The sequence below is a fragment of the Dendropsophus ebraccatus genome, chromosome 1, assembly GCF_027789765.1.
Source record: "Dendropsophus ebraccatus isolate aDenEbr1 chromosome 1, aDenEbr1.pat, whole genome shotgun sequence".
Classification (NCBI taxonomy): Eukaryota; Metazoa; Chordata; class Amphibia; order Anura; family Hylidae; genus Dendropsophus; species Dendropsophus ebraccatus.
In genome coordinates, this window is record NC_091454.1 from 166,448,441 (window position 1) to 166,467,440 (window position 19,000).

The following is a 19,000-nucleotide window of genomic DNA, read 5'->3' on the forward strand; positions in this document are numbered from 1 at the left end:
TTGGATAAAGCTCTAAGGTTGTCTGGAAAACATGGATACAGCCAATGACTATACCCATGTTTTCCACATAGCCTTAGGGCTTTATCCAAGTTCAGCAGCCACCGCTAATCAAATGCCGAAAGTTCGGGTTCGGATCGACTCGAGCATGCTCGAGGTTCGCTCATCTCTAATCAGTTCGGATATACCTTTAATGGGTTAATTATTTGTCTGGTTTGTAAAATTATGAGATTTTCCAAATAAAATGTTACATTCCACTCATACTTGTGATAGCAAGCCTGCAGCTATGAAACTAGTTAAAGAAACCTTTATCAGACGCATGACTTTAATGAGTCATCATTTATAACAAGCTGACCATGAATTTATGATTATTGTTATCAAGACCACAAGGTTCACAAATATGAAGTTTTACTAATTTCAATTGTATTTTTCAGATAAATAATTCATCTTCTTTGCCAACTATTGAAGGACAGATAGTTTCAGCACTTGTTAAAGCACATTGTATTCCTGAGATTTGTTCTACGAACTTAAAACTTGTGCGATTTCAGCGTTGTGCCCGCACGGACAAGGTGGGTCAATTGCAAATTAAAATAGTAACATTACTACTTTGTTTAAAGGAGAAGTCTGGAGAAAAGCATCATTTTCCAGAAGGCGGGTGGGGGACATAATAAATGTTTCCTTACTGCTCCGGGACTCCCATCAGGCTCCTGGAACTCCTTCTGAAGGGAAGCATGATTCGGCTGATGGTTTGCCTGCACAGCCAGTCAGTAACTCGGGTGGCTGAGCAGGAAATCCATCAGCCCCCACCAGAAAATGAGATCCTGTGCCTGTGACGCACAGAGAGGTAAGTGCCGTTCTTTTTTTTTCCCCCTTGCTCTTTGTTGTTCCTACCAAAATATTTTTTATTTAAAAAAAAGATAAATGCTAAGAGAAACAAGGACATTTGCTACATGAAGCAAAATTACTTCTCTGAAAAAAAAGCTCAGCTGCAGTTGTCGTGTGGAATCATAGTGCAGGGGAACACAATGGAAGAATTCTCTCCTTGAGGTTCCTGTTTGTCATCTTCCAAGTTGTAAACTTGTGCATTACATTCATGCCACTAGGGAGTACAACTTTTTCTCTGTTGCATCACTGGTTTAGCTCTTTGCAGCTACTAACCCCAGACTGTGGACATGCACCAGATGGAAACCTTGGAAACATATCTTTTATGAATAAAGTGAATGTATTATTAGGTACCTTGTCCCAGGTCCTGTGCACGGCGCTGGTCTATTACCAAGCACTGGCCCGGGCTGACGCAGCTTCATTAGAATCAATGAAGCTGCATCATAAGAGGGACGGGGGTTTCCTCCCACTGGGGGCGGATTGGTCCACTTCCAGTGCTTCAGCCCGGGTCGGTGCTCTGGAATAGACCAGCATCCCCTTGCTGTTCTATTCATGTGCAACATTTAAAGCAAATGTACCTGATTGTACATTCACTTTATGGTTATTTACACTTCTAACATAATAGGGGACAGATAAAAATCCTCAATACACCTTATGCCTCTTACATATAAACTGTTGCAGGTTTTCCTATATCTAGAGGACAATGAATAATGATATATTTTGCTCACTTTTTATTTGTGTACTAGGGAGTTTCTGCCTTGGCTCAGGTTGTCTCCGTAAGACTCTTTGACAACTGTGAAAATCCTAAGGAGGTTATCAATTCTTTTCTTCCACCAGAAATTCGTGTCTTAGGTAATAAAACCAAGTAGTATCAAATCCAAGCATACAACGCGCTTCAGTAAGTTATTTTACCCTAAAACCTATCTTGTTTTTGTTTCTTTTCTATACAGGTATAAAAAGAACGACCAAGGGCTTCAGTGCTAAGATCATGTGTGATGCAAGGACATATTCTTACACACTGCCCACATTTGCTCTGTCGAGGAACGCCATCTCTGCTCCCGACTCCGGCTTCCGTTTGTCCCGAGAAGACTTTCATCACGTCAACAAACTTCTTTCTTTCTATAAAGGAACACACAATTTCCACAACTTCACAAAGGGAAAAGTGTCCGATGACCCCAGTGCACGTAGACACATATACGCAATCTCCTGCTCTGAGCCATTTGTTCGCCATGGTGTGGAATTTGCAAGGATTGAAATCACAGGACAAAGCTTCATGTTACACCAGATCCGTAAAATGGTTGGTCTTATCATAGCGGTGGTAAAGGGTGTTGCCACCCCTGAGTTTCTTCCTCTGTCAATGCAAATAGAAAAGACCAATCTTCCTCTGGCTCCAGCGTTAGGTCTGGTTTTGGAACGTACTTATTTTCACTTTCATAATCGACGTTGCCAGAGCAATCTGTCCACCCGTACAATAACCTGGGATGAATATCTGCCGGCAATTGAAGCCTTCAGGGAGGAGAAGATCACGCCTGTCATTATTGAGGGAGAACTGAGAGATCTTTCCATGTCTTGCTGGATGCAGCAGTTTAGTGGTTATACATTCTTGGTCTCCTGAAATAAGATATTGTAACATTTTGTTTGGATGGGTTAACATGCAGTATTTTGGTCAAAACACAGAAAATATTTTTTTACCATGTTCCCCTGACGGTTTCGATTATAAATATTGTCCAAAATAAAGACAAAATGCTACATGTGAGCACAGCCTTATTGGGTAAAAGTCTTAATATTTTATTACCTTGTGCATATATAAAGTATCAGCATATCTGCTTATGTTTTATACATATATTCATTTTAACAGTTTGCAGAATAAAATGAAAAGATAAAATCTTTCCATGTAGTAACAATTTATATCACAGCCTGTAAAATCCAATAACGTTGGATGCTAGGAGAGAGATGTGAGCTGATATACTGCAGAGGCAGGTGCGTAGCTAGTATTCACGGGGCCCCATAGCAAAAAAATTTAAGGGACTCCCATCCCCTACGCACAACACAAAGCACTGCGCATATATATATTACTTTACTGCTGGTGCACCGATTACCCCTGACCTTTGCATGGAGCTCTGCACATTTTCCTTTACTACTTGATTGCTCAGCTGGAGAACAGAGGTTAGAGGTTATCAGTGCAGTGAAGGAAAGATCTCTGTCTTCTGCTTGTTAACCCTTTTTTGTGTTGCAGCATGTAAATAAACATTGGGACACTTACACACTGCAGTACATACGGGGTTAAGCAGAAGGACACACTCTCTTACCTTCTCCCCCAGGCCCCCTCCTGCACAGGCCCCATAGCAACTGCCTACCTTGCCTCCAGGGCTGTGGAGTCGGTAAGCCGCAGCTCCGTCTCCAACTCCGACCCCTGAATTTTCTCAAGACCGACTCCAACTCCGACTCCTGAATTTTATCAGGACCGACTCCTGCTCCTTCATAAATGGCCGGTCATATACCAGGGGAGTTATTTATCACACTGCCTCAGCATCTTCTCCCTAATGTCCTACATGATTTCTGAGGGAAAAAGGAAACATATAAAGCAGCTTCTCCTGTGTGTGCAGTGGATGCAGCCAGTCTCCAGTCTCCATGTCCTGAACAACTCAGAACTGGACTAGATGGAGCAGGTGGTCTTTTCCTGCTGACAGTCTTCTATGTTTCTAACTAAATATTCACCATACAAAAAGAAACACTGCTAACAATGGCAGATACCTGTGATATAGAGGTCAGCCATAGTGATATACAGGGGGTCACACATAGTGATATAGAGGTCACACAGTGATATAGAAGGTCACTGTGGGGCCACGCAAAAGCACGCACACACAACACTGTCTGCTGCAGCCATAGCATACACACACACAGCCTGCTGCAGCCATAGCATACACACACAGCCTGCTGCAGCCTTAGCACACACACAGCTTGCTGCAGCCATAGCTCACACCACACACAGCCTGCTGCAGCCATAGCGCACACACAACACAGCTTGCTGCAGCCATAGCATACACACACACAGCCTGCTGAAGCCATAGCATACACACACAGCTTGCTGCAGCCTTAGCATACACACACAGCCTGCTGCAGCCTTAGCACACACACAGCTTGCTGCAGCCATAGCGCACACAACACACACACACAGCCTGCTGCGGCCATAGCACACATACACAGCCTGCTGCAGCCATAGTGTGCACACACAAACACAGAGCTTGCTGCAGCCATAGCACACATGCACACAGCCTGCTGCAGTCATAGCACACACACAGCCTACTGCAGCCAGAGCACGCACACACATACACACAGCTGCAGCCATTGAACACTTAAGAAAAACACACAATATTATCCCAGAGAGAAAACACAACACTGAGGACAGAGGTTACTGCTATACTACTTATGTCTTCTTCTCCTCCTCTATATTACACAGGATATCTTCATATTACACTGCTGCTCATATACAGTCATCCAGCATCCAGGAAGAGAACAGCGCTGATCTCCCCCCACACAATGGACTCTTCCTGCTTAGAAACAAACTGCCAAATAGTGACCGACAACTTTTCCATGACCCCCTTATGTAATAGGGCCAGTGTTCAATTAGAATGTTGCTCATAATATATATTTATGAGCAAAACTTGTAAAATTCATATCAAAATTAAATTCTACATTTTTTAAAGCTGGAGTCGGAGTTGGTACAATTTTTTCCGACTCCAGCCAAAGCTAGCTCCGACTCCGACTCCAGCCAAAACTAGCCACGACTCTGACTCCACAGCCCTGCTTGCCTCCAAGCAGTGAACCCTCTATCGTTAGGCAATGAGAACCAGTGGGGATCAGCTGTCATTATCACCAAAACCAGTGCATGGACCAGCACTGGGAAACCAGTGACGTTTTCCTTATGGCTTATGACTGCCCTTTGTGTATATGTGCACCATGGTGGGTTATCTGGCCTCTACTTTACGTCAGTATGCATATGGAAGTGTTTCTACATTCCGTATGAATATAACAGCAAGATAAAATTGTGGCATGCACTGTTGGACTTCAAAGGGCAGTTGCCATTTTTGTCACCTTTTGTGGTCCAGCAGCTAGGAAATGTGATGGCAGAGCAAAAAAAGTTCAGCACACAGAAACGCCTAAACCACAAAAAAAAAAAATGATTCACACAACGTAAAAAAATGCCATAAAACGCACACGCATGAAAAAAATGCCAGACAAAAACAATGTATGTGGGCACCCTTGGGCTCTGCTCACATCTGAACTGCTGTTTCTGTTAGAAGCTGAAACTACAGCACAGCGCAGCGCCGGATCAGAAATATGATGGACCACATTTACTTACATTGTGAGGTCTGTACAGTAATATATGTCCCTTCAAAATCAACTGAAGTGTTTACAGTGTTTCTTTACGGCTACAGGTGTATAACATTCATCTCCTATCAATGCAGTCTGCCTATACCAACACATGTGTAAGAATAGGTTATTCTTACAGGGAACCAATCAGGCTGATATGGTTCCCTGAAGTGCTGTATACAGCTCCAGCAACAGCCGCAACATTTTTTGCAGACATTACGAACATTTCATCTGCAAAAATTACAGACGCTCCCATAGACTTCAATAGGGCAATCTGTGGTACAGTTCATTTTTCGGGCGGAATCTGCCTTTGCATAGAATGTGAAATCCACGGCGGTGAATTCTCCGCTCATTTTCCATCATGTGCACATACCCTAACAGCTGGGATCTGAGTTACCTGTGGTCTCGGCCGTTTATCCCCATATTGCATCTCCTAGTGACCCCACATTAGTATGATGGCGGGAAGTATGCCACAGCTTTACATGCCACAGCTTTACATGCCACAGCTTTACATGCCACAGCTTTACATGCCACAGCTTTATATGCCACAGCTTTACATGCCACAGCTTTACATGCCACAGCTTTACATGCCACAGCTTTATATGCCACAGCTTTACATGCCACAGCTTTACATGCCACAGCTTTACATGCCACAGCTTTACATGCCACAGCTTTACATGCCACAGCTTTACATGCCACAGCTTTACATGCCACAGCTTTACATGCCACAGCTTTATATGCCACAGCTTTATAAATACCACGAAGTGACCGCAACCTATCTGAAGTAACATACTCTGTGTAAAATAGGCCGGGCATTCAGGGGTTACAAGAATCTCAGAATCTCAGACCTGGTGTTCTCCCCATCCTCCGTGTATTCCTATGGACAGTATACACCGCCCGCACCGGAGCACTGACCGCAGCCCCGTCTGTCCCCGGTGTGACGTGTGCAGCCTGGGAGGAGGCGGGGGAGGCCGGGGAGACATGAGGTGAGGGGCGGGGCCTGCACACGGATCCTCCCCCTCCAGTTGGCTGCCTGTCATCCCCGGGTCCTGTACGGTGTGCCCGTGCCCTCCTCATGCCCATGGAGTACACGGAGGCGGCACAGGCGGCGGCCGGGAAGCTGCTCTCCTACCGCAAGGACGAGGCGGGCTGGAGACTATGCAAGAGAACTGTAAGCACCAGCTGCGGCTATACAGTGCTCAGCCTGTGGGACCACAGCTCCCAGCATGGCTGCTTCTTATACGGCTGTCAGTCATGTGGTGGTGGTGGGGGGTGGGGGGGGGGGGGGGGGGGGGGTTCTGCGGTATATCGGGGGATGTTCTGTACTAGAAGCTGCGGCCGGGTGTGAATGACGCCATCAGCTATTATAGTAAGAGCTCATCCCTATACATCAGCCGGGTCACCAGTCCTATCCTCCTCCCTGTGCTCACCCTGCCGGGGGTCAGCCGGTCTAACTGGGAATATCTATCTATATTATCTATCTATCTATCTACTATCTATATTATCTATCTATCTCCTATCTATCTATCTATCTATCTATCTATATGATCTATCTATCTCATATCTATCTATCTATCTATCTATCTATCTATCTATCTATCTATCTATCTATCTCCTATCTAGCTATCTATCTATCTCCTATCTATCTATCTATCTATCTATCTCCTATCTATCTATCTATCTATCTATCTATCTATCTCCTATCTATCTATCTATCTATCTATCTATCTATCTATCTATCTATCTATCTATCTCCTATCTATCTATCTATCTATCTATCTATCTATCTCCTATCTATCTATCTATCTATCTATCTATCTATCTTTCTATCTATCTATCTATCTCCTATCTATCTATCTATCTCCTATCTATCTATCTATCTATCTCCTATCTATCTATCTTTCTATCTATCTATCTATCTTTCTATCTATCTATCTCCTATCTATCTATCTATCTCCTATCTATCTATCTATCTATCTATCTATCTGTCTGTCTGTCTGTCTATCTATCTATCTATCTATCTATCTATCTATCTATCTATCTATCTATCTATCTATCTCCTATCTATCTATCTCCTATCTATCTCCTATCTATCTACTATCTATCTTTCTATCTATCTATCTATCTATCTATCTATCTATCTATCTATCTATCTATGTGGTTCACACTGCCTTTTTGCATCCCTTTCACTGTATCAATTTTTTAACATTTAAAGGGAAACTATTAGCAGGTTCATTCATTTATCTTCCTCTGTTGCGCCATTTTCTGTGTTTTTAGCCAATATCTAATATGTAAATGAGTCTTCTGGTGCATTAGGGGGTGTTCTCCGCCTGCACCGTCCCACCCGGCTGTTGGCCCGCCCTACACCTACTTATACAAGTTTGTAGAAGCATAAGTAGCAATGTCCCTCCCTCCTGCTTGCGCCGTAAGGCTATATTCACACGTCCGTTGAAGCCAATGTTATTCAATGGCCCAGTTCACACGTCCGTACGTGTATATGGTGCCACGTATCGCTGGGGTAATGAAGTGTGAATGTAGTGCTCCGTGAAGCACGGAGCAGTACGGATGCACATTCGTAGTGCGGGCCGCAGTTTCGGGCTGCACTAGGGGTGTGTAAATAGCCTAACACTATCCCATCACTGTTACTGCACCAGATCTGGGAAGGGAGACATTACTACTTGGCATGGGACAAGCTGACAGGCAGGCGGGACACACACAGGGCACCAGAAGAGCTCTTTTACATGCAACAAAGGAAGATAAGAAGATCAGCGCTGGAATCTGCTTTTCTTCCTCTACAAATACCTGTCAGCAGTTTCCTATGTACAAACCTGCTGATAGTTTCCCTGTAGTTTTAACATACACAAAAAATGTGGTCAACCATGTTGTTCTGTTAGCTAAAAAACATTTAAAAAAAAACAACAACAAACAAACAGATCTTTTTATAATGTAAAGCAATGGAAAACGTATGGCATACAACTGCATTTGTGTCACGGCCGCGGCGGCGTCCCGAGTTCCGGGCCGTCGCCGCGACCTCCTCCTGCCCCTTGTGCAGGGACCCGGCGCTGCTGCTAGTTCGGCCCCTGGGGGCGCCTTACCTCTCCTCCGCTCCTGTCTCTCACTGTGCCGGCCGGCGCGCGCGGCCCCGCCTCCGGGGGCGCGCGCGCGCCGGCTGTCTCAGATTTTAAGGGGCAGTGCACTCCCAATTGGTCTGTTTGTCAATCACTCCCCTATAAGTTCCAGCCCTGCCCCCTTCCAGGTGTTGGAGCCTCTAAATGCTTCCCATAGCGTTTGGCCCAGCTCCCTGTTGTTCCTGATTCCTATCCGCTGCCTGGTCCCTAGTCCTTGTTCCTGGTTCCTGCTCCCCTGTTACACCATTGCTCCTGTGTTCAGCCTGTCACCTGCGGTTACACCTACAGACCTCTGCCAGCACCATCTCCTGCCTACTGCTCCTGCCACGCCTCGCCTGCTGTCACTAGCAACCAAGCCAGGGGTAGCGACCTGGGGGTCGCCTGCCGCAGCAAGTCCATCCCGCCTTGCGGCGGGCTCTGGTGAAAACCAGCGGCCCCTTAGACTCCGCTCCCTGGTGAGGTTAGTGCCATCGCTGGTGACGGTCCAGTGGATCCACTACTCCAGGCGTTACAGTAGGCTCCAACCATGGATCCCAGCGAGGTGCCTGATATCCGTGACGTAGCCCGTGTGGTCGCCCAACAGGCGCAGCAGATCCAGCAACTCACTGCCGCCTTACAGCAGCATACTACAGCCCAGCGCACACCACCTCCTGCTGTTTTTTCTACACTTCGACTGGCTCTCCCAAGCAAATACTCTGGTGACTCCAAGTTGTGCAGAGGATTCCTGACTCAGTGCACCATGCATATTGAACTTTTAAGTAGTCAGTTTCCCACCGAGCGCTCTAAAGTGGCTTTCATCATCAGCCTATTGGAAGGAAGAGCTCTGGCCTGGGCCACGCCGCTGTGGGACCGAGATGACCCTGCTGCTGCCAATCTCCGAACCTTCCTAGTCGAGTTTCGCTCCGTCTTTGAGGAACCTGCCCGTGCCTCTTCAGCTGAAACTGCTCTCCTCAACCTCTCTCAAGGGAGCTCCTCTGTTGGCGACTACGCCATCCAGTTCCGTACCCTGGCGGCAGAATTAGACTGGAATGAGGCCGCTCTAATAGCCACCTTCAAGAAGGGCCTGTCCAGTCGGGTGAGAGACGTGCTTTCCGCCCGAGACCTACCTACCTCCCTAAACGAACTCATCCTACTGGCCACCAGAGTTGATACTCATTTTTCGGAGAGGGAGGAGGAGGTTCGGCATGAACAACGACTAAGCCTGTCCCGTCGCCATCACCAGCTGGCGCCGGTCTTCCAGAATCCTGACATTCCGGTGTCCCAGCCCTCTCCTGAGATTCCTATGCAGGTGGAACGGGCTCACCTGACGCCTGATGAAAGAATTTGTCGTCTGGAGCTGAATCTCTGCCTCTACTGCGGTGGTTCGGATCACTTTCGGCTGAGATGTCCCCAACGTCCTCCAGCGTCCGGGAAATGCTCGCACCTAGGTCCGGTGGGACAGGTGTCTCTAGGTGTGAATGCCACCTCTCCAAGTTTGTCTATGCCGGTTTCCATCCAGACACCCGCAGGACAAAATCACCAGACTACTGCCCTTCTCGATTCTGGGTCAGCAGGCAGTTTTATTGCGGCAACATTGGTCCAAAGATGGCGGCTACCCGTGACCCAACTAGCCAGGCCCCTGACTATCTCCTCGGTCACGGGCGAGATTCTTACCGACCATGTGTACTACCAGACCGCACCTCTAGTCCTCCAGGTGGGTCCTTTACATCAGGAAAAGATATCCTTCTACGTCCTGCCCCATTCTTCTCCCGCCATCCTCCTGGGACTCCCTTGGCTGCAATTACATGCCCCTAAGCTGGACTGGAGAACCGGGGAGATTCTCAGTTGGGGTCAGGACTGTTCCAACCAGTGTCTCACGTCACCTCAGACCAAGTACTCTATGTCGTCACCTGACCCAGCCAAGCCTCTATCCGGCCTACCGGCGGAAGACCAAGACTTGGCGGATGCCTTCTCTGCCGAGGAGGCGGACTCTCTACCATCTCACCGGGCGTACGATTGTCCCATAGACCTCCTTCCTGGTACTCCTTCTCCACGAGGTCGGGTGTACCCTCTCTCCGTATCCGAGACTGAGGCCATGTCCTTCTACATCCGGGAGAACTTACAGAAGGATTTCATCCACAAATCCACATCCCCTCGCCACATTATACCTCCCGATCGCCTAGTACCAGTCGTCACCTCTACTCTTCAGAGAATACCCCCCGGAAAGACCCATGTTCACCCTGCGCTTCGAAGAAGGATTTTGAAGTGGGGACATTCCTCATTGGAGGCCGGGCACCCTGGAGTCCAAAAGACCGGGCAACGGATCTCCCGCCACTACTGGTGGCCCAGTCTGTTCCAGGATGTCAAGGACTTTGTGGCTTCCTGTACCATCTGTGCCAAAAACAAGTCTCCCCGACTAAGGCCTGCCGGCCTATTACAGCCCTTGCCAGGTCCAGACCTTCCCTGGCACCACATAGGGATGGACTTCATCACTGATTTGCCGCCATCTGCAGGCAAGAAAGAGGGGGAGGCCAAAGGGGGGGGGGGGGGTACTGTCACGGCCGCGGCGGCGTCCCGTGTTCCGGGCCGCCGCCGCGACCTCCTCCTGCCCCATGCAGCCGCCGGGGTCCTTGTGCAGGGATCCGGCGCTGCTGCTAGTTCGGCCCCTGGGGGCGCCTCACCTCTCCTCCGCTCCTGTCTCTCACTGTGCCGGCCGGCGCGCGCGGCCCCGCCTCCTAGGGCGCGCGCGCCGGCTGTCTCAGATTTTAAGGGGAAGTGCGCTCCCAATTGGTCTGTTTGTCAATCACTCCCCTATAAGTTCCAGCCCTGCCCCCTTCCAGGTGTTGGAGCCTCTACATGCTTCCCATAGCGTTTGGCACAGCTCCCTGTTGTTCCTGATTCCTATCCGCTACCTGGTCCCTAGTCCTTGTTCCTGGTTCCTGCTCCCCTGTTACTCCATTGCTCCTGTGTTCAGCCTGTCACCTGCTGTTACGCCTACAGACCTCTGCCAGCACCATCTCCTGCCTACTGCTCCTGCCACGCCTCGCCTGCCGTCACTAGCAACCAAGCCAGGGGTAGCAACCTGGGGGTCGCCTGCCGCAGCAAGTCCATCCCGCCTTGCGGCGGGCTCTGGTGAAAACCAGCGGCCCCTTAGAATCCGCTCCCTGGTGAGGTTAGTGCCATCACTGGTGACGGTCCATTGGATCCACTACTCCAGGCGTTACAATTTGTTTTTTTCCATAAAACAATGGACAGCAAGAACGCAGTGTGAACCCAGCCTAACTCATGTTCACATATGCTGCTGTATGTCCAGCAGTCTGATGGGAACATTGAGTGCACAAGTCACCTGGCATGCTATTCAGGAATAGGGCACAGCAGCAGACCTATGTCTGATCCTGCACGGCTGCCCCCCAGCATGGCCGCCCCAGATCAGAACAGACTGCATGCAGCCAAGATGGACAGCAGCAATGCCATACCGCCAGCATCTGATCTAATCCATCTAATCTATTCATTACATCCATGGCGCTCAGTAGAGATAATGCTCCAGAATCCACCTGGATAATCATCCTGCTCCAGATTATACAAATCTGTCAGTAATCCAGATAGATTTCCAGAGCATAAAATCCCCCATTCACATGTATTGCTGGTGGAATTCATAGGAGTTCTGTCTAGATTTAGTTGGTGCACACCTTTTTTTTTTTTTTTACCTCCTTTTACATGTAATGTACATATACTCCTTGGAGTTTCTGGCACAACCGGGTAGCCGGAGGCCACTATGGAGGGAAGTAAATTGGCAATCTCATGATTGTTAGATGTCCCAGTGTTTGGACCCCCAACTATCAGCGAGTGATGAGAAAACCTAGCAATATGCCATCACCTTATGAGATAGAAATACCCCTGTAAATATTACACCACTGCCGTACATATGTCACCCACTAATGCCATTGAAGTATACCTGCCATTTTAATAAAAAGTCGCTACGAGATATTAAAAGTCTTTGGAAAAGACATTTAGGTGTCGACTATTGGAAAAGCCAAAGCCTTTCCTACAAGGAGTTCCTATGCAGTTCTGTAATGTAATAGTTAAAGTGTCTACAAACCAAAGCTTTGATGTTTTACTGGGTCATAAACTCAGTAATATGTAGGTGAATCATTGTCACAGGATGAGGTATATACAATCTCCAGTTACAATATACAAGGTTACACTTTTTTTCTTTCCTCCAAAGAATAGAAAAGCAACAACGTGTAAGTGTGTGGCTACTTGGATACATGTGTGGCTAGCTGCTTGCTGACATCTGTCCAGGCAGTATCTGGTACTGGGAAGTGTGATATAGAATATAGAGTATTCCATAAATTATGTGAGAGGGAAATATTTAAAAAATAAGAGGGAAGCTAGGAGGTTGCTGGGCTGTATGGGGCGGACATGTCTGAGGAGTTTAGGACCTGCTGGCTTTATCCACACACTGCTTTCCGGTATATTAGGGAGTGATTAACAATAGCTACATATTGCAGAGAGTTATTTCAGCCACTAGCTGTAGAAACATAGACTTCAGTGGTTTATAGTGTTGTGTATTTTCTCTATAGGGTGATGTCGCTGTCTACTGGAGGCCATCAACTGAGTTCACTGGCAACGTGTGAGTAATGAAGTCTGAGCGACTTACATCAACCAGAAAGCAAGTAACCCTATTGTATGATGAACAGTTATCCTGCTGATCATTTTCTAAGCTAGGGACTGCCAAAACTATGGCAGCACCCTGTAATGTAATGAGCTACTGGCAAGAGATTTGGGCACTAGAAGCAGTTAAAATTGTAGGCAGAAAGTGCCCATAGTCCAGTGCCTGGCACAAGAGTTTGGAGGAAAGCTGCTTGGTCAGTCCTCAGAAGAGTTTGTGGGTGGCTCTGCTCCTTAAAGGGGTATTCCCCCCAAGATCTAAAAAATGAAATGCTCCCAGACCTAGCTGGTCTTACCAAGCCCCCCTGAGTATTTTGATCTGTCTCCCATCTTTCTAGCTGCAGTAATTGCTGAGTTAGAAGTTTTTCTAAAAGCCGGGCAATATCCAAGATGGCGCTGTCCAGTAAACTACATTTGCCATCATGTAGTGCTTCTCCCTGATTGGTCTGTTCGCATACCCGCCCCCTTAGCTTTATTTCTTGCCCACTGTTTGTCATTACTAAGTTGCACAGTTAACAGAGAACTGTGTTTACTGTGTAACTGAAAGAGAGCAGCCCTGACAGAGCAGGTGGGGGGACATCAGGGTCCTTTATAATTACTGAACAGTCTCCCTGCTGCTGTTTTACACCAATTTGTGCTAATCATGGCAGATTTACAGCAGGGACACAACAGAGAATATGTCTGTTTTGGGTGTATTATATTTATATTATATTATATTATATATTTGGATGGTGGTAGTGGGAATACAGGTGCCAGTTGCTGGGGACCTCATTACTAGCTGCCAGCACTGGCATGTGGGCTGCAGTGTGCACAGCTACATCAGGTGCTGCTGTAGCCACTGGTAGAGCAAGGGTTAATGGCTCTAGAGGTGAGAGGGATGGGGGACACTGAGAGGCAGGGGAGCTGCTGACCTCCACTCTGCTCCAGTACTATACACAGGAGAAGGTGTAGATAACAGACCCCCGAGCTGCAGAGAGTCACTGAAGCAGAAAGGACAGATGCAGAGGGAGGGGGGGCGGTGTTGGCTGGGGCGGGAGAGAAGATCAGCTCATAGGGGCTGTGAAGGGACCTGTACTGGAGGAAAGAATATGCTGTATAACACATCCTCCCTCTCTGAGACGGAGGGCACGTGATCCCCGACACGGAGGGTGGGGGCCAGGAGGAGGGAGGGTGTCAGACAGGACTCAGTTTAGTTGATATTATGCGTCCAAAGGAGGTAAATCCAGGTAGATAACAGCAAACAGTGCAAAAGCCATAATAAGTTGATTTTAGAAAGATATATAAAGCTATGGGTGGACTCTTACTTAATGCAAAAATGATTTGAGGGGGAAGCAGTACAGAGCTGTTCTAGTGGCACCATTGATAGGAGGACAGTCCTAAAGTACACTGAAAGAATATGATTTGTCCCTGTCACTTTAAAAACCTTTGACATGTCACGCAGATATGTCAAAAGTTTTAATGGGTGTTAATGTCGGCATTTAGCCCCCCCACAATCATTAGAATGAACCAGAAGTGCGCTGCTACGTCTTTCTCTCCCCATCTTGCTGCCTTTTCCAGCTCCATGCAGAAGTTATTCTCTATAGACTTACCATTGTAGTTTGCAATGGAGATTACAGCAAACCGTGGAGAGAAGTGCTTACCATTGTGCTTCTCCCAGCTTTACCAGGGATAAAATTCCTGTAATTTCTTATGACATAAAACACTTAGAAGTAGGCTATGCTCACACAGCTAAAGACTTGGCGTTAAAATAACGATGTGTGAACACAGCGGGCGGCCTTGCTTTGATTTCAATGCAATGCCGCCCCTGCAGTAAAGAACGGACACTAATTCCATTGCAATCAGCGTCCGTTGCAATGCAGTCACATAATCTGAAGAGACCTCAGATGCTTCTCTGTATTTCTACATCTTATTGTAATAATATTCTATGTATGTGGCCACCAAAATGGCATAAGTGCCTGCTAAGCCAGAAAGGATCCCACAGTAACCAATTGTCCCAACAAAATATCTCTACATCTTTAGTATTTACTGACATGTTGTGTATTTTATGTTTAGGTATAAAGGAGAAGGCTTGGTGGCAGCCAAACCAGAAGATGTTTGGGAATGTTTAAAACCAGAGCCTGGTGGTCTGAGAGTGAAGTGGGACAGTAATGTAGAGGATTTCCAGCTCCTAGAAACTGTTACTGATGTAAGTATAGAAGCATCAAGTACCAGGAGGCAGTCAGTTCTGGACCATCATCATCACTAATGCACTAATGTTACCCAGTGCAGTACCTTAGGGGTTGGTCTCCTTTAAAGGGGTTATCCAGGATTAGAAAAAATGCAGCTTTCAAGAACAGCACCACCGCTGTCTTCAGGTTGTGTGTGGTATTACAGTTTATCATGGCTCTGGCAAACAGTTGATTGGTGGAGGTGCAGAGTGTCAGCAGTCCTCCAATCTGATATTGGTTATTATTCTTTTTTGCCTGGAAAATCCATTTAAGCCATGAATACTACCAGAATCACATATATAATCTATTATCACACTATATGTCATTTTGTCTTCTTTAGGACATCACTATTTGCCGGACAGTGACACCATCAGCAGCCATGGGCATTATATCTCCTCGGGATTTTGTAGATGTGGTAATGATCAAGAGATATGAGGATGGTTCCATAACATCTAATGGTGAGTACATATCAGTTTGTGATCTGTCAGCAGGTGAAATAACTCAGGCCATGGCTGTATAGAACAAAAAACACAGCAAGACTTTCGACTCCATAAAATATGTTCAAGCTGCGTGTTTCGGAATGTTAATTGACCTTAGTCATGGCTGAATGGGGTATTCTGCTCATTTTCAAGTTTTATTATGTTGCTGCCCTGGCGGAGAACATAACAAACATGCTGTTCTTACCTTTTCGCAGTGTCCTCCTGCATCACCTTCGGTCCCCGGCTGATCGATCCCGCCTCTACTTCCGAGAGGCTCATCTCGTCTGTGACAGCCCGCTTAGCCAATCACTGACTGAGACAGGACAGCACAGTGACCAGTGATCGGTGTGAAGGCAGAATCATTCAGCTGGGGACCTGAAGGTGATGGAGCAGGACACGGGGAGCGTGGAAAGATAAGTATAGTGTGTTTGTTATGTTCCAGGATGGAATACCCCTTTAATAAGACTGTGCAGTATACACAGAGAGAAAAGCAGGAGCAGCAAATATAACCCCCATGGTGTATTAAGTTTATCACCGCTAAGGCCCCATTCACACATCTATAATGCTATCATCTATATTATTGGGTAAAGTTTTGCTATGTATTTCGTTATGGTTGTTTTGGTAAAAAAAAAAATATATATTAACATATTTCACATTTTGTTATAGCAACAAATGTTGAGCATCCCAGCTGCCCTCCACAGCGACACTTTGTTCGGGGGTTTAACCATCCTTGTGGCTGTACCTGTGCTCCTGTTCCTGGGTAAGCGAACTGCCATCCCATATGGGATAATTGGTGAAGTCTGGCTACTTAGATTCCTCTTTGGATAGTTGAATAACAATGCAGGGATTATGCGGAAATAGTTTTATAATATGACATAGGTGTTTTATGTTACGGTTTATGCTATGGTGTTATTATACAATTCTGATATATGTAAGCAGCCTAGTGATCCATATGGATAGTCTAAACATTCTGATTCTCAAATCCCAAAGTATTCCTTGCCCTAGTGTCCTTAGATCTTTGTCTAAGAGAATGGAACATTCTTACAGCATGAGGGTCGTTTAGACCAAGGGCTGTATTAGATGGCCTCAGCCCACCTGTAAACAAGCATCGATCTCGGTGATTGATCCTTATTTACTGAGCCTTAACAAGGCCCAGTCAGTGGTGCAGCTCTTTTGTGTGATCTGCCATCAAATACATATCTTCTCTTAGATGGTGAGTTGTGTAGCCAACAGCAGATGATTTTTCAAAACTGCCCGATCAGCGGATGATCACTGGCTGTATTGAATATGGGCCTATTCACGTGAAAATTACCCTGTGCAATAGGGCCCTTATTGTTCAGTGTAATGCTATGTTCACACTATGTAATTCTACAAATGGATGCTGATTGCAATGGAATCAGCATCCGTTCTATACTGCAGGGGCCACATTGCATTGAAGTCAATGCAATGCTGCCCGATGTGTTCACACAGCGTTAGTGCCTGAGGTATCGGCTGCAAGAACGTGCCTAATGCAGCGCAGCGGCTGGCAGTTTAACAGCGTCCGTTTCTATGCAACGGATGCTGTTAAACCAAGTGTGAACATAGCCTAATAGTAAAATTGTTTTGTAACAGCCTGGACTTCAGCTATATCTTGATTTACCATTATGGCCAGGAATAAATGATATAAAAAAGAGATGCATGAATCGGATAATGGCTTAGAATGTTTTCAATCAAAAATGGTTTCTCCCCCTGTAAAATCCTATTTGAAAAGCAAACAAAGTGCAAAAAGGGCCAAAAAAAAATCCCAAAAGCAAAAAACAGGGTAAAAAATGTTTGTGACACTTGCAGTTTTTGGGCTAATCAGCCATCACAGAGTAACATCCCAATAGGGAGGGCAGTAGTACATTAGGGGAATATATAATTTTCTACATCTTTTAACATAAACATCAGATCAGTGGATATGAGTTTTCCAGACAATTAACACTCAGAGCATTCCAACATTATAAATCAGATTTATTAGTAATATGGATTGGGTGTCAGCTGATATTTACTACTATATGTTTTACTGTTATTTGCCTCCACTGGTCACAATGGCAATTAAAGTGAAACTGCTTAATCTTGGATTCTGTTTAATGTGTTGCTAAATTGCATAGTATGTACTTTTGGCCATATTGTTAATGTCAGGCATTTATCATTGTTGTAACGCCGCACTAGTAAAGCTATCTATAGGTATTAGATTGGAGAATCTGTCATGTGTGTTGGCTGGCCTGATACGGGTTGTCTTAAATGTTTGCTTGGAGGGGGGGGGGGGGGGGTGTTCTTTGCAGTGGTTTTCCAATATGGCCAATAGTGAAGGATCTTAGGTGGGGCAACGTCTCTACAGTGTCCTTATGCCCCAATTTGACACAGGGCTGCAAGTTTAAAAGTTGTTTTTAGGACAAGAACTACATCACCTGCCAAACGGACCCCAGGACAGATCTTGGATTTAAAGCAGCTATCCAACGTTACAAGCGGTTTGGGGGGGGTCAGATTGTGGGTACAGAGGTGCTTTAAAGTATATAAAAAAAACAGCTGTCTGTGCACACATTGTAAAAAATATATATTTACAAAGACATTTATCCATAGACCTCAATGTATCACATTATTAGATTTAAAATATGGCTGCATTTTTTACCTATTTTACTGTTGTATTTTGCTTTTATTTAACTGTATGTGAACATAGCCTTGCACTCTTATTTGCATAAAGATGCACACTATTTACCATTTTTGACGAATTGTATTGTAATACATTGTTATTTCCTGTGTTCATCTTCCAGGGAACCTGAGAAAACACAAGTTTTAAGTTTCTTCCAGACGGATCTTAGCGGCTACCTGCCAAAATCTGTTGTGGAATCCTTTTTTCCTTACAGCATGACTCAGTTTTACAACAATCTCTCAAAGGCTGTCAAATCCTTAAATGTATGACACAGAGCACTGCCAGTGTTAGATGAATATTCTACTTGCAAGAGGTCATTGGATTGAAGAATCTAAAAGGGAACAAGGATCTACGACATTTATGTTACATCCTTAAAAAAAGGCGCATTGGTGCTCCTTGACTGCACTTGAGCTGCACTTATAGTTACATACAAAAATCTATGCATATTTATTTTTCCATTAGCATAGAAAAACAACTATTTTACCATTCAGTGTCTATTGTAAATGTTTTACAAGAACTAATGTTCATAAAAATTCTTCCTGTTTTTATTATTATTGATTGTTTTCCATAATTGTGCTAAGGACACAATAAAAACCATTGACTAAGAAT

At 45.7% G+C, this 19,000-nt stretch overlaps 2 protein-coding genes and 1 long non-coding RNA gene across 6 annotated transcripts in view; 2 read left to right on the forward strand and 1 right to left on the reverse strand.

Moving 5' to 3' along the window:
• LOC138801187 (pseudouridylate synthase 1 homolog) overlaps positions 1 to 2,769 on the forward strand; it is a 22,934-nt gene extending 20,165 nt beyond the window's left edge. For all 4 annotated transcript variants that reach the window (XM_069983762.1, XM_069983754.1, XM_069983746.1 and 1 more), the window contains 3 exons: positions 432 to 566; positions 1,626 to 1,731; positions 1,830 to 2,769. In XM_069983762.1, coding sequence (XP_069839863.1) covers positions 432 to 566; positions 1,626 to 1,731; positions 1,830 to 2,494 — 906 coding nt within the window. In that variant the 3' untranslated portion in view covers positions 2,495 to 2,769. The remainder of the gene's footprint in view (positions 1 to 431; positions 567 to 1,625; positions 1,732 to 1,829) is intronic.
• Positions 98 to 6,277, reverse strand: LOC138801220 (uncharacterized). Its single transcript, XR_011364584.1, has 3 exons — positions 6,102 to 6,277; positions 3,237 to 3,438; positions 98 to 2,490 (listed from the first exon to the last, which is right to left on the reverse strand). It is a non-coding gene; the product is annotated as an uncharacterized lncRNA (long non-coding RNA).
• Positions 6,254 to 18,945, forward strand: STARD5 (StAR related lipid transfer domain containing 5). Its single transcript, XM_069983781.1, has 6 exons — positions 6,254 to 6,424; positions 12,944 to 12,993; positions 15,084 to 15,216; positions 15,579 to 15,696; positions 16,384 to 16,477; positions 18,513 to 18,945. Exons 1-6 carry the CDS (start codon positions 6,329 to 6,331, stop codon positions 18,658 to 18,660), a joined length of 639 nt encoding a protein of 212 aa, XP_069839882.1. The 5' UTR covers positions 6,254 to 6,328; the 3' UTR covers positions 18,661 to 18,945.
• Positions 18,946 to 19,000: the final 55 nt, after the last annotated feature.